At 34.6% G+C, this 22827-nt stretch overlaps 1 protein-coding gene across 4 annotated transcripts in view; it reads right to left on the bottom strand.

Moving 5' to 3' along the window:
• The window catches only part of LOC113235729, a 106657-nt gene that overhangs the window by 55813 nt on the left and 28017 nt on the right, over positions 1-22827 (bottom strand). The window contains exon 2 of one of the 4 annotated variants that reach the window (XM_026471600.1): positions 22395-22506. The exons of 2 other annotated variants lie outside the window; for them this stretch is intronic. In XM_026471600.1, the coding sequence (XP_026327385.1) occupies positions 22395-22506 (112 nt within the window). Of the gene's footprint in view, positions 1-16543; positions 16847-22394; positions 22507-22827 lie in introns of those variants that run through there. One more of the 4 variants, XM_026471603.1, reaches the window with a different exon arrangement.

Genomic DNA, 22827 nt, shown 5'->3' on the forward strand with positions numbered 1-22827 from the left:
GTGAATCATTGGTAGAGCCCAAATCACGAGCGTCTGACTCAAGTGCGTCGAATGGATTTGTCCGCTAGCGGTTTCGAACGCACCAATCGACTGTGACCGATTGCGAGCGATCAGAAATAATAACTCTGACGACATTGTTCACTTACAAATAACAGACGCAGACAAGCGGTTAGAAAAAAGATTAACCTGAAAACCAAGGATTACAATTACGGAAAACTCACTTTAGGTACGGCAGATTGTAGTTGATAAGATATATGGGATCATCTACGCCTTTAAATCTTTGGGAAGTATCCAATTAGAGGTCGCAGTTACATGTATGTAAAGACATGATATTGTATAGATCTTCCTAATTGGCTTCATAATATGTAATGATTTCAGTATTTGATAGGAAAATTAAATACAGTTAATAACTACGGCAACACGAATTAATTTCACACACTCCGTTGAAACTGTGCCACCAAATAACTTTTGTTATTTGACAATGATTTTATGTAACACATTGTAAACTATTAATACAAAGATTTATTACTATTAATACGAACACTTAGAAAAAATTCCTTCGATCCGGCCGGATTCGAACCGACGTATGCTAGCAAACCGTGACCGGACGCTATACCAACCAAGCCACGGTAAGAAGGAAGGAATTTTTTCTAAGTGTTCTTTATCTATATATTAATAATTATAACAAACTAGTGGAGTCATGTCACAAAAAATATTGAATATCATTGTGGTGAAACATTCTGACATTCAATAAAAAATTCAAGATTGGAAACTGTTAGCTAAAGGTTTAATTAAAACTTTATAATTACTTGCGTTACACCAAATAACAATGAGTACTTTCACTTCAAATAATACTGTAAGGAAAGAAAAATGAGGAAATGTATTTCAGTAACTGTAGTTACTCGTATATGTGCCCTAACTCACGTTTCAAACAGTGAAAATGAAAAGAAACCAAGAATAATTTCAAAACCCGATCCCGAAATAAAACGTACCAGTTTATCAACTTGGTTTAATTCATGCGGAAACCGAAATAACACCTTGCGGTGTAGTACTAACATTCAAGTTCCGGTAATAGAACTTTACGAGTTGTACTTTCTATTCAGTGGAGAGTTCATCTGCAATATCTTGCCGAATTACAAGGGAAATTACATGGAATCCCCACGAGACTCTTATCAATGAGTACCTACAATAATAGTTATGATTAACAGTGGAGATTGTGAAAGGTTAACTTGAACAGCTCATTGCTGGAAATTACAAAGTATTTCTTAACAGAGCACTTTATTTCTTAATAAAATCTTGAAAGAAACTATTTAAAAGCGAAACTAAATCCTGACTATACTGTGTTCTGTGTAAAATATAAACAACCTCGCATGACTGTAATACTAACATCATAAACAACAACTTTTGTTCTTTGGCTCTTAAGATCTCATTACATTTAACTTTCATACAAAAATAAGAATATTTAAATAGATCACTCTAAACGGTGATAACTGTGTGTGGTAACAAAAGCACCGGTTGGGGTGTCGAGGAGGACGCTTGCACGATTGAACTACTCCCAAATACAGACCTAAAAAGTGTCAGACAGAACAAAACTTATAAATTTATTTTAGATCAATTTGTTATTTTTTGTAAAAAGCCTTGGAACAAAAGATTAACTGTCTCCGTCGCCGAGAAATTATCATGCTGGACTGCCACGCAGAGGTCCCGGTTCGATTCCCAGGCCGGGAGAAATATTTGTAAGACATACATTAATTTATCTCGTGAGGTTGTTTGTAAATTGTAGGTGTCTATGTGTGTGTCCATGGCACCCGCAATACAGGAAAATATAGATTAATTTCCAATATGGAGCAATCGGGAAAACATAAAAATTCGAAAGGAAAAAGAATTTTTCACAGCAAAACTTAAAAGTACATACTACAGAAAATGATCAATTTTACCTCCACTACCACCCATTTCAACTAACATTTGAATTTTATTTGAAAAGAGCAATCCCTAGAGTTTCTTGCTCGTTACTCGTCTCAGAGAAGTCAGCGTAGTGAACGAGCAATTTTCCCTTTCGACTGTCGCGACTAGCGTTAGGATTTTTTTTCATAACATATTGTCGATCGCTCGTTTTATCATCACAGAATCAGCTTTTTTTTCGTAGTAGTAGTAGTCCTTGTGAAAGAGTTCGTCCAGGCAAGTACTGCCACCTTACTTATTTCTGCCCCAAGCAGTAATGCTCACATTACTGCGATACGATTATGAAAGGTAAGGGTGCTGAAATTACTGGTACATGGGACTTGTCAACTTATGTCTCAGGGTGACGCGCGCAGTGGCAGTGCCCCTTAGATCTTTGTGACTTAAAGCATGGAGTGATACAAAGACTGCGTTTGCGCTGCATTGGACAAGCGTGTCACTTACCGCTAGGTGGGTGACTTGTTCGTCCCGCCACTTGGTTTCATAACAAAGGCTAAGTCAAAGTCAAAGATTATTTATTCCATAGGTAAAATAAATTTATTTACACTTGAAAACGTTACATTTAAGCTACTGCTCGTTCACTACGCTGACTTCCCTAAGAAGAATGAGCAAGAAACTCTAGGGATTGCTCTTTTCAAATAAACTTAAATGCTATGGAATACACTTTGAATCAAGCATCTACCTTTTGTAAAAAAAGTTAGACGCATAGCGGGAATGTTCGCAGATCTTTGCGATTCAAGGGTCTGAGCGGCACTGTAACTGCAGTGTAGAGGCGTGTGGCTTACTACCAGGCGCGCGACTTGTTCGTCCCGTCACCTGGCATCATAAAAATAATCTTATTATTCATATATCTACGGTACTATATATGTTATTAGGTACATAGATCAATTACACAGGTTATCTATTGTAAAAAACAGAGGTGTCACTGAAATGATACCACAATCACAAAACAAACAAATTACAAGATTATGAACAAACAATTACCTATAAAACTATTTTCTACAATCATCTTATCTGAATTCATCTTAACTAGAAGACTATTATGTGTCTTTTGCAAATAATGTATGCTGATAAAATAGGATGTGACATATACGTCATCGAGAATTCGATTTTACATGCAAATACTAATTTGTGTAAATATTGCAGTAAAGGAACGTTTTAAAATTTTATATACAAATATGAAAATCGCTTCACTAAACGACGAGAACTTACAATGAGAAAGAAGATATCCATAATATTAATCTTAGAGCTAAGCACAAACGCATGGTACCACGATTTCGTTTAACCAAGGTAAACGACTCTTTACCATTTTATTAAAATTATCATTTACTAAGCTTAAATAAAAATACTTTTTTTTATATTTTTTTATATTTAATTAATTTAAAAAAATTTAAATAAAAAAATGCAATAAAAACTACATTAGAAATATTTTGATTGAAAAGTCATATTACAAAATTGAAAACTATGTGTCAGATAAAAATATATGGAAAGACGACATGGCTCTAGATTTCACACAAATTTGATTCAAAGTTACCAAAAGTACCATAGCATTTAAGTTTATTTGAAAAGAACAGTCAAGTGAAGTCAGCGTAGTGAACGAGCAGTAGCTTAAATGTGACGTTTTCAAGTATAAATTTATTTCACCTATGGAATATAATTCTTTGACTTTGAAGTAGTCCCACACTGAATATAATTTGCTGTCGAGTTCTCATTGTATATGTAGGTATATAAAACTTAAAACAACAAAAAGTAGTTACAGAAAAATATAACGATTTTGCTGTGTTCGTTACCGTAGTCTCCTCAACGATAACCGAAACATATAATATGAAAGTCCTCGTCAAAACGAATCCTATGAGCCTAAACACAAGTTTTTTTAATCTGTCTGCCATTTTCATCATCAGATTTGCTCCAGGTCACAATAACATTTTATTTAAATTATAATTATATCAATGTACGAAGTTTTATTGAAATCGATAAGGACAGTGAGTAAAACTCAATAAACTAAATTCATCCCTTGAAAGTGGAATATCTTCTTCTATTTTGAATGGGTACACAGTGGGTATTGAGGATCAGATGAGAATCATCGAAAGCGGTTCACAAATGTAGGAATAATTGCGTTACACTCGAAACAAAAATACGAGTCGAATTGAAAACATCCTCCTGCTTTTTTGAAATCGATTAAAAGCTAAGTAGGCTCTATTTTTGTTACCTTCATTACTGTCTCGCGTTTGTCACACATATTGCCAAATGATATTCACACATACGCTTATAGTTTAGCATGTTCCAAATTAATGTTTAATTGTAACTAATTAATTCCACACAGGATATTAAAAAACCACCTCAAAAGTTCGTGGAATTCACATCTATTTGCCAAGTTTTAATGAAATCGGTTACCGGAAAGTGCGCGAAACCGGGTTCATTCCTTTGTTTGTCACCGTTAGAGGCGGAATATTTTCTTCAAATTTAAGACTACTACTCTTTCCAATAAAAAAAGGATCTTCAAAATCGGTTCATAAAAAAAAACACAGTCAAATGAGAACCTCTTCCGTTTTTTGAAAAAAACTTGGATACAAAACATTGTACTCAAGATATTATCTGTAAGCCCGGCGAGACAAATTAAACAAGCTAAAACACGATTGCTGCGAGTAGTTGACGAGTTGGGTATTTTACAGATTGCCCTGGTTGCAGCATCAGGTAAAGGTTGACATATTATTGTACATAACATGTAACATGTATCAAATTTGAAGTCGATTACATAGTTGGAAGTAAAATAAATACTCGTCCTATCATTATCATCTCTATACTAACTGGGAAAACAGCTGATGATCTTTAAACAGTAGAACAAATGACACATCCCTAGGAACCATCCCGATTGAATTAACTTTCAAAAAAAATTTTACCTCTTTTTATAGATTAATACAGACGTTAGGACGACGCCACAGATAGACAAATAGATACACAGACATAGGCTTCAAACTTATTAACCTCTTTTTTGCGTCGGAGAATTTAAAAATGTAACATTAACACGGTACCTCCAGCGGTTTTCAGACTTCACTGGTAGGTTTTTTTTTATAAGACCAAGTGACGGGGTGAACAAGTCGCCCACCTAGTGGTAAGTGCCACGCCTGTCAATAATAGTTGCAGTACCACAGTGCTTTAAATCACAAAGCTCCGAGGGACACTGCTACTGCGCCCGTCATTCTGAGACATGAGGTTACAAGTCCCATGTGCCTGTAATTTCACCAGCATCCTGTTTGGCGGCAGAAATAGGTAAGGTGGCAGTACTTCGCTGGACGAACTTCCCTGGACGAACTCTTAGGTATGCGAAGCCTGAAAGCCAAAGCTTTATCTTTTCTTCAATACGTTTTAAGCTATTATTTTAAGTTTACCAGTATTGTATCATTTATTCACCTTATGTATCATGTTGAAGTAATATTATTGTAATCGTCGTGTTGGTATGTTGTACAATTAAAAAAAAACAATATACAATACCTATTTTTATTTTGTTTTGTAACACGACCATCCATAGGAAAACAAATCATAGTGCCACTCAGGAAAATGCTCCAGCTTTTATGTTTTCTTCCATGCATTTTAAGCTAATAATTTAAGTTTATTATGTATATATATTGTCTGGTTTCCTTATTTATTATGTTAAAGTATTAGTAAGTGTTATTGTTAATGACGCAATGCTATGTTGTAAAATTTCAAAAACCACACACACATCCATCCGTACAAAATCAAATCCTAGTGCCACAATTTCAAGGTCAACCAGTCCGCCAGCACATTTTATAAAAATGTTTATTTTTATAATTTAGCAAAACGGATTGAGTAAAATCACATCAGTTTTTTTTTTATTCGTTAAAAGATGTAAACTCATCGAAAGGCACGATTTAGATTTTATATTAATAATAAATAAAATATACTTAATTATACATAACACAATTAGAACTGGTTTTGTTGTTGAACTTGACTTCTTTGTTATTTTGAAACGGATTATTCCGTCGTCGGCTGTACGGCCTTTTGAATTGCAAATAATCTATAGCAAAGCTGTTGAGATCAATCTCTCGAGACATTCAGCTTCAATGGATTATTTACTTTAATCAAGAAACTTCCTTTTGCATGTTGTTTCATTCTTAATAGGGTATATGTGTGTGTGTCATTTTTAACTATACATGAGTTACTTTTACAAAAGAACTTATGAATTCGTTAAAAACAAATGTCGGAGTAATCGCGTAATATAATACCTACACACGCAAAAAGGTCAAATTGAGAAGTTCCTTATTTTTTTAAGTAATTTAAAAATGTATAAGAAGAACATCACTTATTTTTGTAAGGTTAGTTGGAAATTAACAATTTCAGAACGTATTAAGTAACTACAAAGAAAGATACACAGGTACAGGATCAAGAGCACGTCAAGCTTTTGCACTTAAGACTTAAATCCAACTCTATGCCGCTTACGATAAGAACGGTCCACAGTGTAAAGTGTCAAGCTTGATGTGCTCTTGACGGTACTATTAATATTTAATACTAAAAACATAAATTTTAGTAACGGAGTTGCTACGACTCGTGCAATTTCTATAATAAGTAACTCTACATTGTTTTTTATGAAACATCATTCACTTAATAAAGTGACGGAACAATTCGTGCGCCTGGTGGTAAGCGACATATCTGTCCCTAACAGTTGCAGTGTTACTCAGAGCCTTAAATCACAAAGATCTGAGGGGCACTGCCACTACGCCCGTCACCCTGAGACATAAGTTGACAAGTCTCACGGGCCTGTAATTTCGCCAGCACCCTTACCCCTCAAAACCAGTCTCAGTAATGCTAATATTACTGCTTGGCGGCAGAAATAGGTAAGGTGGCAGTACTACCCTGGACGAACTCTTTCACAAGGACTCACATACTGCTACTCTACTTCCAAAAACCGTGAAAAAGCAACAAAATTAGTGAAATACGCCTGCACAAAGACGCTAAGGCTATAGATAGCCGACGCTGAATAGTATAACGGACAATTGATTGCGCAACCGCGGCGCAACGGTAAACAGTAAAAGGAAGTGTCATTTGATTCAACCACCATCTGTAAATGTGAAATTTTCTGCGTCAGAGCTTATGGAACTGAGAAAAAGGCTTGAAGATTTTAAGGTAGAGTAATATCATTATTTGAACGATGAAATTAAGTAATATTCAAGTTTTAGGGGCGGACCCAATGCACCATATTTTCTTTTTTAACAGACTTTAAAAAAAGGAGGCGGTTGTTAATTCGACTGTATGTTTTTTTTGTATGTATATTACGCGATAATTCTAAAATAATTTGTGAACCAATTTTGATGATTCTTTTTTTGTTGGAAAGAGGGTGTGGTCCCATTTAAATTTGAAGAAAATATTCCACCACTAAGGGTGGCAAACTAGGGGATGAATGACTTTTGAGGTCGGTTTATTTAATAGAATAGAATAGAATAGAATAGATATTTATTGCAACTCGTTACATTTACTATTTTAGTACTCTGTACTGAGATTATTATAATATCAAATGACGGGACGCAGAAGTCATGAGCCTGATGCTAAGGCGTTAGATCCCGAAAAATAGTTTCATTTTCAATACTTCACATTTCCGATAAAGACGTCTAATTAATCTAATTTAAAATCTCAATAACCTATCATCTGTATCATCATATCGGGTACCCAACTTATGTTGGGCACGACGACGCCCCTCTCGTACAAATTCTCGTGCTGGTTAAGAGGTCTTGGTAATTTACATATCACAGTCTCTAGCATGCATCATGGAGTGCATATTGGAATTTCCGTTAGTATATGTGTTTCGAATACTTGTTTGACCGTCGACAATGAAAGATTATTGCTGTGATTCTTTGGCGATTTTTGACATAGTCTTTAATTTAATTACGTATAAAAGTACCAAGGCCTTCGTAAGCATTAATTTATGTGCACTGTATTAGGAATAGATCAAATCATACAATTTTTTTCCATTTACGAAAGAAGACCTTCGGATATTGATGTCATAAGTCAAATACAAATATTCACGCCGCTTTTCCAGGGTCAAAAAGTGTCTAGTTGAATGCAAAATAAAAATCAATAGTTTGTACGACATTGTGTATGACTTTTAGATACTCATGTTTACATTTTTGTATTGTACTAAGACGTAAAACTGCTAAATAAACGATCATAAAGGACTAGATACATCGAAATGTTGTGAAGCGTTTATTACAATTAGCACTTTAGCTTAATGATCCTGTCAACAGTTTGCACTTTAATTCTTATTGACTTACGTTTTAATATTATTAGACGGCCTTGCTTCGACAGGTTTACAAATTCACATGACCTATGGACATGTGTTCGTAGGTTGACAAATTACTGTCTATTTAATCGATAGATCGAACCGATTCCAGAAAGAAATAATTAATGGGTAAATCGATAGCCGAGATAATTATGAGTAGTAAGGGCGCGTTCGACACGAATTTCATCGCGCTCACTCTACGCGGCCGAGCCGAGACCGCGTTGCGGCCGAGCCGAGACCGCGTTGCCGCCGCGCAGAGAACGCGTGCGTTGAACTGTCATGGCAAAATACGCTCTATTTATTTAGCTTTTACATTTTAACTTAAATGAGCGTCCCAGACACGCGGGTGAGTCTGGCTTGAAATTGGCAATCGTATTCAGAGGAATTTAAATGTTGTTGCCTAGTAAATAGAATTCAGATTCACCATTAATGTACATGAGGGTATGATAACTGGGCGGTCGCCGCACGGCGGCCGCGTGATAACTTTCGCCTCGTATAACTAAGCGCTTAAGAAGATTTTTATTGTTTTTTTTTTTAAGTCAAGATTTTAATTATTTTTTTGTTTGGTGTTTTAGCTTTTGTCCCACTGAGGACAATTCTGTCGGTTTCCGGGTTGAAAGATACACTGTTTATTTCAAGATTGCCAGGAACGCACTCAAACCACGATGATCGGTTGTAAGTACCTTAGATTACAAAACATAGGCAGATGGAGCATACGAAACAAATGACGTGAAGCCGCTTTCATTTTTTTGTGTGCGTGACAACTAGGACGGGCGCTGTAGGGACATGCGCATTTGTGTGCGTGTAAGATTGCCAGATGCAGCGAAAAAACTCCCGCATTTTTTCTGGTGCTTTCTATAATACTAATGTCACAACCTGGAAATGTTACTTTGCAATATGGTACTTAAATGCCCAAGCAGCACACTCATATCTAAATATATACTATAAGATATCTAATAGAATTTTATTCGATTGAATATTTTAAGAGTTCAAATTCCCTCAAAATATCTCGAAGAAGGTTTGTAGATAATTTAAAGTAAAAGTTTAGGGCACAACTTTATTAGTACATCACAAAAGTGCTTTGAGAAACTATCTGTAGGTAGTGTTAAGAGTGATTCTTATCTTTTTTCTTAAGTAACCCTTCTAGAATGCTACAAGACCATTTGCAGATTGTAGACAGTTTTTATTTAGTCTTGTAGACAGATTTTAGATAATTTATAGTCTATGATAGTTTTCTTAGTCATGCTATTTTAAAACCAAAATACTAAAGCGTTACAAACATAAGACAATTCTCTTAATACTGATAGATTTCAAGTTTAATGGCTTACAAAATATAAACTATCAAAATTGCAACATGGCGAAATTAGATATAATATTTCTGACTTTTTCGCGCAATGTTTAGTCGGTTGGAAAGCGCAAATTGACGTGCGACTTTAAATACATTGTGAAAAGTGATGTAAAACCTGCCATAAAGGTAATGCGTTCGCTAAATTTTAAATATTTATGTATAAAATATAGACTTTATATAAATACAGTAATCGATTTTCGGTGTGCTCCTTGGGTGGTATTAGGATATCAAATAAATTATATGCAATATAAGATAATATGTAATTGTTATTATTTGATTTACATCACACAAAGGAAAAAAATATTTTATTAAGATATTTTAAAATTGAAACATTTTGATAATTAAAAATATTTCATACAATCACTTAATATAACCTTTATTTTGTACACGTTTTTATGATACTGCTGTATCGTGTCTATACATAGAGCATTCGTTTCTGATTTTGATATATAGTGCAGTCGCACTATCAAATACTATTCTATTTTTTTTATTAAATTGACTTTGTAAATAATTCTATAGCATTGACAACCATTTTCTAATTACACAAAAATTGTTTAAGTCTTAGTGAAACTCTTTAAAACCTGTGAAGTATGTATGTACATACATTGTAATCATTTTTTTTATTTTATTGACACGTTTTCTTTCAAAATCATTCTGTTTATGATATGTACACACAACTGGCAACACATACGGATTTATGTCGAGGTTTTGTGTTCAGAGTAAATCTCAAAAAATATTGGTTGAATAAATTACAAAACAGTTAAATAATCAATAGTTCTCTGTGAAAAGATATTCCATCCATTGACTTACAAATAAATGGACGACGGCTCTGATACACAAACCACGAAAAAAATGTCCCAAGTCAACCTATTTAAACGTAGTGACATGTAAAGGAATATGAAAAAGCTAAAACGTTGAATTTAAATTGTAATGTCATCGCAGTACTGTCTAATTTTGCTTGCTTCGCTGTCAGTCGAACAAACGAAGACTAAAGCGTGAATGACGCTCTGTATACGATTTTAACGCCCTATAAGTTCGGACACTTTTTAGCGCGGACCCGACGTCCATATAATTGTAAGTCAATGATTCCATCTTTTTTTTTTGTTTTTGGGAATAACTTTTACAATGTTGAAAGAGACAAAGTGGCATTTTTAAACATAAAATAACTTAATCACTCGTGATGTGCAAAAAATGCGACGCTGTGCTTAGCATTGACGCGAGTTTGTATTCGTTTTTGAATATGTATTTGCTTTGGTGGCTTCACTCTCGTGTTCGGCGCGTTCCATCTGCCTATGTTTTGTAATCTGAGGGTTGTACCATACTAGGAACAAAGACAAAACACGAGGTTATGTGACCTAACCACTTTGGATGCAAAAGAAAAACATGCTGGGCTTATGATAAATGTTATAAGTAGATGTATGTTATTTTGTTCAATAAATAGTAGAGGAGGTTTAAGCGGAGAAGCCACCGGGTTTATAAAGTCGGATTTTCAATATGAGATATGAAACTGACAGCTACTAATGTCACTTTGAAAAATAATGTTGCTATGTTTAGGTACTGTATCGTCATTTGCTTGGTTAATTTCTCAACGAATTCACAGTAACAGAATCAGTCAAAAAGAAACTTTAAATATAATTTACTTTATGATGAGTAGTGTACTCAATCATTTCGGACAACACTGTTTTTAGTAGTAAAATTTTTCGTCCTTCAGAACAAGCCAGGGCTTGGCTAAAGCGTCTAATTAGCCATACCTACTACCAGATTTCAAATTTTAATTTTTCTTCAATCATTTAATTCTCTGACATGTTTTCGCAGGAAATCGTTATGTATTACCGAAAAAAGCAGACATACGTAGTCACTATTCGGCCATTTTGTGTGAAGTCACGCTATTTTTATTTTATCACGAATTAGCAACTCACTAAACGTCATTTTATTACATCTAATAAAAATCCAACTATAGTAGAGATTACAGATTAACACAAATTTGTACGTTAAATTCAGTGTACAATTGGACTATGGTTCAAGGAGGAGCTCCTGCTGGATTTAAATTTCAGAAGAAGTTTTTCAAGAAGTGGCAAGAGTATAAACTTGTAACCTACCTCACGCAAAATGGCGCCACAATCCAAAACCAACAGAAGCTTAAAATTTACTGTATAGAATATCTATCCTTTGTATGTTTTATAGCATTAAATACATATATGTTACTTTATGTTCATAATCTACCTAGTAAAATATTTAACTATCGAAGCCTTAGAAGATTCATGTGTACTTTCAGTCGAAATTAGGTTTTACGGAACGTAAACACGAGTCAGGATTATCGACGGTAATTGGAATTTTTATCATGTTTTTATAACAGGCATTTTGGCAAGGACAATGGTGTGTTTAACGTTTACGCATAGTGTTTACTAAATCAAACTCTGAGAACACTCATATAGCTTTGTTCGGTAAATAGACTTTATACCTTCTACGATATTTGAAAATTCACTTTGACTTCTCATAAAAATCGATTTGTAGTGTGAAAGTAGAAGTTTCTATGTGGAATTTCTTTAATGGCATTTGAAAAACATACCTGTACCATGACTTCACATTGACAGTATATAAAAAACAGTTTTTGTAACCGTGAAAAATGTTTGTACGTTTGTATATAAATATCTTAAATTATTCCTTTATTTTTTTCCATCCTCTAAGATAAATATCGCTGATACTACAAAATGTTATTTCTAAAATCCGTAAAGACGAAGTAAATTACATTTCTAGGGTTGCCAGTTTTTCAATTTTAAATAGTTGTGTAGTTGTTGTCGATAGTTTTATCGATTGATTGTGAAAGAATATAAAATTTTGTCAAAAATGACTGCATTTTGAATGTTACGACGTTCTAATGATTACTTATTGCGTTATTGTTTTCTTTATTCTTATTTTGACAGTTGGCCTACTAGTATCGAGATAAATTTTTATTCATATTTTAACAAGAATAGCTGGACTTGGAAATGAAAAACTTTATGTATGTATATGTCTCCTTTTTGTATTTTTCATAAACATAGTTCTAAATACAGTGTCTGTATGTATGAATTTACAAAAATTAACAAGGAATGAATAATGGGTCGAGGGTGATTCAAATGAAACAAGTACGGCTATTTATTCCATAAGCGTGGTCAATATTCATTCGATAGTCGATAGAATATTTATCGACCGCAATCACTAGCTGCTCGCAAGCGGGCAACGCTTTTGTACAATGAACTGTCATTTTACTCCGTCTTCAAAAAAGACGGACTATTGTGACCACTATCAGCACCACCAGCACTATGCACAATTTGTGTTACAAAAATGTTAAGTATTTATAACCGACTTCAAAAAAGAGAACGTTCCCAATTCGATTGTCTTCTTTTGTAGTTACGACATTACTCTGACATTTGTGAACCTATTTCGACAATTCTTTTTTTGTTGGAATGGGGCCATTCAAATTTGCAAAAGATACTCCACCTTCAAAGTTAGTAAATTAGGAGATGAATTCGGTTTATCGGATTTCAACGATTTTCCGTAAACCGATTTCAAGGAAACTTGGCATATAGATGTAATTCCAATGAGAATAAAATGTTATGGTGACCTACAGCTGACCTGATGATGGAAAAGGCAGACAGACCAGCTACCTTGTGCTTGGGCTCATTCGTTTCGACGAGGACTTCCACAAGCGTTTCAGTTCCCATTGAGAAGACGGCGGTACTGGACACAACGAAAGCGCAGAAGCAAACTATTGAGGTCTATTTTTAAGTCATTATTGTACATGTATAAACACATTTGTCACTGTAAACCATGCGTGGTTGATTCACTGATCGTCATTCTCTAACAATACTAGTAATTAAAGCGTCATCATCATTGTTAACTCATTATATTATGCCACTACTGTGCATGATATAATATAGGCATAGAAACTAAATATAGGTATCATTGGTACATACCATACCAACACAATAAAAGAAAAGAAAAACAGCTGACGTATGTTTGTACGGGAAATAGAAAATTGTTCACCTGAGCATTCGAAAAATTTTTTTTTAAATAAACAGAAATATGACTTATTTAGTTGACCATAATGTCATAATTCTACGAAAGGGACCAACAATAATTTAATTATGTTAAGGAAAACTTGCTCAGCCTATTGCTAATAATAATGAAGCACATAAATTCATCATCACGTTTATTGACTCACAAAATGCGTTTTTCCACTTAAAAATGTTTACGAACTTTTGTTTTTTATGTATATATTTTAATAATTTATATAACTGCTACCACCTTGCTTATTTCTGCCGCCAAGCAGTAATATGAGCATTAGCATGCTCACATTACTGCTACTAGCATGAGCGTTTCGCTTTTGAAATATAAAGGTGCTTGTGAAAAACAAGAAACAAGATGCAAGTATTTCCAATAGTAGAATTGAATATGAGTGAACCACCTTTTATCTGGCGATCACAATAGATTGTAATGAATCAATTCTTTTAGATTACAATACGCAGCACAAAACAAACACTTACAACAAATTATAACAATAATTTAAAGCAATCATTCATCTCTCTGCAATAACAACGGTTTTCTATCCGTTAGCGATGTTCTTCAATCTTCAATGTAAGTTTCATTGATGTGGTTTCTAAGCGTGGATTCAATCAAAAATAAACCAGTGAGTTTCAGAGAAATGTAATCCTAAAATATAATAATGGAAGGCAGTTTTGTTTTTAAAATCAGCGCGGTGGCCGAATACGCGGCTGAAGTTGCTGAAGGTTAATTACCGCGGGTCTATCACGATCTGCCGCTAAACAAGTCGCGTGAAAACACGTAATGAAAGGTAACAACTGCCCATTGGCCTTCAAGACAGCCACGGTGTTCACTGTACTAGTTTAGTTCTTTTTCCTTTGAATTTTATTATAATATAGTATTTGAAAGTTTATAACATTTCCTCGACCATGCCTCAAGCTACGGCCGATGAAATGTTGATGAAATGTGTATCGCGCCGAGAAGGCTGGCAACATAAGAGTCTAAAACGAATTATTTAAGAATAAAATATCTTAATAATTTCATTTTAATATAAAGATAATTTGATGAAAAGGATTTGTCAAAATACATCAACAATTTTAAGTGATGTTTTTTTAATACTTCTTAAAACTTAAGAATCTTACAACGCTTTGCAAACGCAAAATGAAATTTTAAAGTATTTTTTAGAATACAACAAAAGCCTTTGAATTTCCGTGTCTATTGAGATTTTTGGGCAAGAAACTTCACGATCAGCAGAGCGAAAAATGGAATGCTGTTTTACGACCGAAATGTAAAGCCTTTGTTTACAAAGACGTTGTATATTTAACAAACGGGTTGCACATTGAATAAATTTAATGATAAGGATTTTGAGTGCCTCATACTGATGTTGGAAATGGTTTTTACACATTAGTTTTCGCATTTTATTTTTCTTATTCGTTTGATTTCTGAAACTGCGGATGAATGTTACAAATGCACAATGTTTTGTAAAATTACGCGTTATAATTTTCTTTATTGTAATAACGATATTTTGATTTGTTTTGAACCACGTATCTATAAACATAATATCACGTAAACATTCAATATTTATAAGTACAAGCGTACTTATACAATTTGCTTCAATTCTGTGTCGTCAGCCCTTTCACATTATATGTGGTATGGAATTGTAATTAAACTACGCAAAAAAGTTTCCCAAACACACACCGAAAATTAGTCACTGAAACTCAAAATTTCAGCTTCAAATCGCCTTTGAATCCTACCACAGATATAAACATTGCAGAAGGCATATTCTTCTGAGAAGATACCCAATTAACCAGTAATTCTGTTCCTCTAAACTTGTTCAAGTGCATTTTACCACTCTCACACACATGGGACTGTTTGTATTGTAATTGCAACATGTCTTAATGCTGATGTGGGAAATTATATCGCAACGGCGTAGGATTACAGCGGTTGTAGCAACCGTGTCAAGGTGTAACATGATGCGCCAGGTAATTGAAGACCCATCTAGATCTAGACTCTCATTAAACGTAGTTTAAATTACATAGATAATAAAAGTAAAAAGTATGCACAGCGGTAATGAACGTTAGGCTTGGCATTGCGGAAGTAAAGGTTTCAAATATGTAAAGTAAGCTTTAGAAAAAACACAGTACCTGTGTTTATGATACGCCCTCTCCTTAAAAATGTGAATGTAAATCAAGAATAGCCGGAATAAAGCAATTTATATAGTTCTTTGACACTATATAACATCTCTGACCATGAATACCCGCAGGACATAAAAATAATTCTTCGTTCACAACGTACCGACCTTGCGGCTTGCTATCGTGGACTACATTCTCTCTGCCAAAAGCAAGATTCGCTATAACCCTACTAATAAAAAGGAGTGGCTCGTGATCAGCATTTCGTTCTTACCGACAGCCTCGTAAGTCTTCTACGCTTCTACGGCCAATGCCACCGGCACCTTGACACCCTTGCTTTGGGGGCTCTGTGCCGAATGATAATGACTATTTTATTAGATTTTTTAATACTCAATTCGAGGACTTTGCAGTTTTTTTACAATTCTAACTTTATTGTGGCATAAATTATTCACTTTATGGTTATTTATGTCAACAGTCTTGACCAGATATACAGGTATTTTAATTAGTAGGTGTTTATATTCAAGAAAAATGCAGGTAGTTATTTCAAGACTTGTATTTTCATGAGTTACTGAATTTGTTTCCAATGTAAAAATAATTTGATCTGAACATATGACGAGTGCTTAGCCAGGCTTAGCTATTGTTTACTGATTGATAAGGTTTCATTTCTCTTGAATGCTGACCACTTTATTGGCTGCGATCGACTTTATTTGTATTAGTGACGCCGGCGATGAAGGGTTCTATACCTGTAAAGGGTAACTATTTTTCTCTTTCTAGTGCATAGAGGATGCTCACCTGCGCCACACGAGTTCCTCCAGAAGTTGTAGAACTTGCCGCAAGCGCACATTTCGAATCGCGTCACTCCGCACTAGTTGCCAATGTATTTTTAAACTTCACTTGTATAGTTTCGCAATCCTTCAGCCAGTACGCGTTCACACTTCAGTTAATACACAGCTGGGAGACGTTGCATCTAGAGAATAGACGTGAATGTAAACAAAAGGTGTGAGTGTAACGGCTCAGTGAGCGGTCGCGACTGTACCGTTGGGGCGTAGAAAGCGGCTTAATGTTCCTCGTGGACCAATCGACATCGACTCGAGCACGCGAACGTCCGGCAGTGCGGACGCCACGCGACGTGCTTTCAATGCGAGCGCCCTCGTGAAACTGCCGCCACTGTCAACCGCTTACCGCACCGCCAAGCATCCGCCAACCGCCTTCGATTTGCATCGGATATAAAATTCTGAGGGAAATGGACGGATTTCGCTACCGTATGATGGGATTATTAACGTTGATGAATTTCATGTCTTGGAGCTAAATCGAAATATAAATTCCATTTCCGCCGCTTCAGCAGGCTGTGGGAGCGATGTCTCTCACTTCCGGCATCGCCCAAGAGCGTATCCTACCGCTATAATTACAATCACAAAATCTTATTGTGTTAGATGAGAATGCACTAATTTACTTAACTCCCATACAGATGAGTTCAACGATCTTCGTCCCGTTTCGAACACGGAAATTTTATTCAAGAATGTTATACTTACAACTGAATTTATCAACTGAGAACAAGAAACCCATACTAAACGCTAGTATACAATACTGTAAGTGTAGGAAAATAAGCTAAGTCATAAAATTAAACTGCATGCATAGAGGCGTAGCTTTTGTCACTGTTTTCGATAATAAAATATCAAGAATATATAAATGAAAAGAAACACGAGATATCTATGAAATAAGTAAACACTGACGCAGCTATTAATTGCTTACTCGTACACGAAGGTCGATCAGCCTCTTATAGCCACCGGGAAGTAGTTTACAAACGAGATATATAACAAGTAAGAATGACGTCACGCCGCCTACAACAATAAACCAACGTATTTGGACAATATGGTTTATTTTAAGAATAAATCAAATGAGAATCATTAAGAGTATTTTCAGACCGGAAATTAAATAATTACCATTTCTGTATATTAAATACGTTCTCTTTAGTATTTTTGGATAACAGTAAAGTTTAAAACTAAAGGTTCAGCTTTTTATGGGCATACCGCTGTGCTCCAGGGACATGATGTAAATAAATATTAGACAACCTGAATACGTTGCTCTGATCCCAAAGAAAGTAACTACAAGACTTTTGTTGTGGAAATCGGAAACAAAGACGGCATCATAAACACCCAGAACCGAAACAATGTAGAAAAATTGCTTTTCTATATTGACCTGCCCGGGGAACCCGGAATCTCAGTGGTGGTGACACCATGAAAACCAAACCGGAGGTTGTCTAAATTCTTCTTTCTAGTTGACGTTTAATATAACTGTGATGATGAATGAATGATGAATAGAAATATATACATATAATTCAAAAATAAAAAAAAAATTCATTGAAATCTTCGTTTTCCAGTTATTTAAAAATTTCCGAACTTAATTTCAAAGTATATTAAGCAACTGATCGATTTCTAGCTGATTCTACTATAATAGCTACCAAACCCAATTCGTAATTTGTAAAGCAATTATTTAGTTTTTTGTTTGTTGCTCTTAATTGATGTTGTAGTATAGATTAATTAAGAAACCTGTCAGAGTGCACCTCCAGTTAGTCGATAACCCGCGATAACACAGTTCATTGGCGTCACAGACATTTGTTTGGTTTATTTTCTTATTTTGAATTTGAATGCAACCGGCCAATGTTTTAAAAGTACCGAAATTACTTAATGAATAAATGTTCTATACAAACGTACTCTAATTTTTTTTTGATACCAAATGACGGGACGAACAAGTCTTGCGCCTGGTAGTAAGCGACACGCCTGTACATAACAGTTGCAGTACCACTTAGAGCTTTAAATCACAGATATCTGTGAGGCACTGTTACTGCGCCCGACATTTTGAGACGTAAGTTGACAAGTCCCATATGATTTCACCAGTACCTTTACCCTTCAAAACCGGAACACAGTAATGCTGACATTACTGCTTGGCGGCAGAAACAGGTAAGGTGGCAGTACTTCCCTGGACGAACTCTTCCACAAGGAACTCCATTGCCACTGAAATAAATCTAAACTTTATCTACGGAATTCCTTGCATAATGAGCATAGAGCAGCGTAATTAAATGTACTGGCTTTAACAGAATAAACTACACCAGAACCAAATCAGAAATGGTTTACATTTTAGCAAAAAAAAAGGATGTTACTGAGAAAAGCACGTGGGGCTCTGTACATACATACGTACAGTTTCAGCCACAGAGGTCGACGAAGTTCTAATGTGTTTGTGTCCCGAGGGTCCTATGATTTGCGATTCCATGTTCAAAATAGTGCTTCGGACCAATTATACTATTGAATTATACCATTAATAGTGTATTATATTTGTATCTGTAATGGTATAAGTGGCACTAGTTTATCTCAGTTATACCATTATTATTTATAATCCAATGGTATAAATGGGATACCATCGAGCTCAATGTGGGATAAACTAGTGCCACCTATACCATTACAGGTATAAATGGGACGGGTTACTACCAGAGGTTAGTACATTAAGGGTAATGATATAACTGGTCCGAAGCCAAAATAGTTATATCTCAATATCATCATCATCATCAACCCATTTATACGTCCCACTACTGGGCACGGGTGTCCTCTCAGGCTATGGTTTAAGCCATAATCCACCACGTGGGCCCAAATACGGGTTGGGGACTTAACATGTTTTCCAAAAGTTGTTAACCTATAGGTTTCATCGCGATGTTTTCATTTATCGAAAATTCATGGAAAATTAATTATGCTTATAAATTCTGATAAACTAAATAAAAACTGCCTCCGTTGCCAAACGGTTATCATGCTGTACTGCCACGTAGAGATCCTGGGTTCGGTTCCCAGGCGGGGAGGTGCATTTGAATGGCCTACATTTATTTCCCTCGTGTGTTTCGGTGTAATTTATTTTTGTCTATGTGTGTGTCCATTGCACCGGCGATACAGGGTTTCCCTAGTGCGGGGCTATGAGTGTGTGCGTTATTATTATTGTTATTAAACTCAAAGGTTCGACGTTGGATTCGAATTTGATATTATAAATAATAATAATAATTTGTATTACCTACTTAAATGTGTACATAGGTTTAGTTTAACCTTAAAAAACACGAAGTTATATGATTTCGCCAAAGACATTATATGGTTTGAATAATTTCCTAAGAAAAGTACTCCGTTTCTTCAACGAAATGTAGTCAGTTACATAAGTGGAAGTGAAGGTACTAAAAAGTCGTTGAAAAACCAAATACGAAGACAGGACTACAAGCACATAGATAAATTCGTGAGGTCCGCAGTTTCGTTCCGTGGCTTAGTTGGTATAGCGTCTGCCACGGTATGCTAGAAGACGTCGGTTCATATCCGGCCGGATCGAAGGAATTTTTTGTGAGTGTTCGATCTTTGTATTAATAATTATAACAAACTAGTGGAGTAATTTCACAAAAATAATTGAATTAAATAACAAATTAAAATACAGTGAATAGCGACATCTCTCACCAGGGCTGGTAGCTGTAAAGGTATCTAACTGGGTGATAAAACTTTCATAGATTTCTCATAGATGACGCTACGACTAAAAAGTCGTTGAATTAATAATTATAACAAACTAGTGGAGTAATTGCACAAAAATAATTGAATATCAATTCAATAAAAATTTAAAATACATAAGTCGATTGACCAAACGTCATTAACTTATTACTTACATACGTGTAATACCCTATAACAATATGTTTGGTCCACTTTATATAATATTGTTAATAAACATAAGTGCTGGTTAAATTGAGGACCCTCGAACTCCAGTAACATACTTTCGACGATAACTTATGTACTTATTATTTTATTACTACAATTTTACAATCCTGAAACGCTTGTTCAGTATAGAAACGTGTATGGGATCACGCAACAACGAGTACAACAACAATTGTGACACAAAATACCAACAATGCAGCGTAGATAGGGAAATGTGTATAGAAATTAATTTTTGAGTAATTTTTCATTTAAATTACGTAAATAAAAAAATCAATAACACGAAATTAAACACGTAGAAACTCGTCCTCAGAAAATGTTACATGATAAGAAAATTTTAAAATACAAATGGCGTTACAGCAAAAAAGTAATTAAAAACTAAAAACAAATATCTGCGACAAGCACATAGAAAAATTCGTAAGGTGTGCTGGTTCGTTCCGTAGTTCTGTTGAGAGAGTGTGTTGACCTGGTATGTTGACGATGCCGGTTCGAATCCAACCGAATCAAAGGATTTTTTCTTAGTGTATCGCTCTTTGTATTAATAATTATAACAAACTATAAAAATAATTGAATATCATGATAAAACATTGTGATTTTCAATAAACGTAATATTAAATTTGAAAGTTATTTTCCGACGGCTCTTAATGAGGTTCGTAACAAAGCGATTTCATAATGATTGCAAAACAAATATTATAACATTGTTCTATAAATATGTAGTTTATTATCAGTTTACGTCCTTTGGTGCAACTATATTGCGATTATCACGTAGGTATCAGATACTATAAAGTACTCAACTTCAAGAGTATGAATGTCTAATTACAATGTAAATGATTGGTAGAACATTATAGAGTTTACGTTTCAGCAGACATAAATAATCAATTAAATAATTCAATTATTGACGATTTAATATTGTAAAAAGTAGTCAAAGGTTTTTTAACATGCTTTGTTCATTGGGCTTACTGAACTTACTTACTTACTGAACACCCCGTACAGCAAAATAGCCCTTTAAGGAGTCGAGATTACCGCTAATAAGTGATAATAAATTTTTATTAGGTCATTTGTTAGGACCGCTTATCTTTTAAAACAACTTACAAAATATTTTACATAGTATGTATGACCTGATCGTAACAATAAGAAATGTTGTGAACGTTTGCTTCACCCTCGTATATTAGGATTTTAACGTATAAATAACGAATTCCCCTGCGACAACTATAGAGCCTCTTGTATTTTTGACGATTTACTCAACACGTTTTTTTTACTCTGTGTTGTAGTTGTTATTATAGTAGTCATTCTGAATCTTCTGACACGCCTAAAGAAAATAAGTTTTATCAGAGATTCAGACACGGTTAAGTATGATGACTGCGCAATATAAACTCCCAAATAAATGTTATAGTTCTAACACTATACCAAGTGTTGAATTATATATTTTTTTAAACTTATAAAGCCTGTAAATGTTAATTGTTTTATTATTTTGTCGTTTATAAACCGCGAATATGATCTATAAATAACAGTATGCAATTAAAACACTCACTTATTGACACAAACGTTGTATAAACAGAACTAAAAACGGGCTATAAAACAATAATGTTATATTTGTTTATCCTCTTTATTCGAGGTAAATATTGAAAAAATTGTCAAGTGACCGAATGGTATGAGGAAATTTCGTTTCATAGCTTAGTATTTATTTTGATTTTGGACAGCCCGTAACGATGACCTATATATGGCTTCTTTGTTACAAAAGGCGTTAAAACCACTACTATGACAATGAATTGAAACTGAAATGTAACTTATAGAACTACAATAATCACAACGTACACTTTATTAGTCCTAAGGTTGGTGAAGATACACATTTAACTATGTAAGGAAATATAATTACCAGGCAACAGCTAATATTGTTAGTATATTGAGTTTTTACTTACCTAGTCGGCAGACGTTGTAGGGCGGTGACAACGTCGCCGCCGCCAGTCCTTCCCCTACCCCCGGATCTCTAACGTGATATCGATCTAGCCTTTGCGACATCGAACCACTTACCTGAAACAATATAAATATAAATAATATAGCAAAAATGTGATAGCGTTTAAACAATACATTGAATAATTAATAGATACTGAAATGATTATAGTACTAACATAATAAACAACAACGTTTCTTCCATGACTTTTAACAATTCATCACATTTCACTTTCATACAAAAATAAAAATATTTAAATAGATAGCTCTAAACAGTGATAGCTTCGTTCAAAACTCAGGGGCGTGGGTTGGGGATGTCGGGGAAGAACGGGGAAGACGCTTGGACGTTCGGACTCACAACCCTACTTTCAAATACTGAACAAGAACTTAAAACTTTATGTT

The sequence above is a fragment of the Hyposmocoma kahamanoa genome, unplaced genomic scaffold (assembly GCF_003589595.1).
Source record: "Hyposmocoma kahamanoa isolate Upper Pololo Valley unplaced genomic scaffold, ASM358959v1 88, whole genome shotgun sequence".
In the NCBI taxonomy this organism is placed as follows: Eukaryota; Metazoa; Arthropoda; class Insecta; order Lepidoptera; family Cosmopterigidae; genus Hyposmocoma; species Hyposmocoma kahamanoa.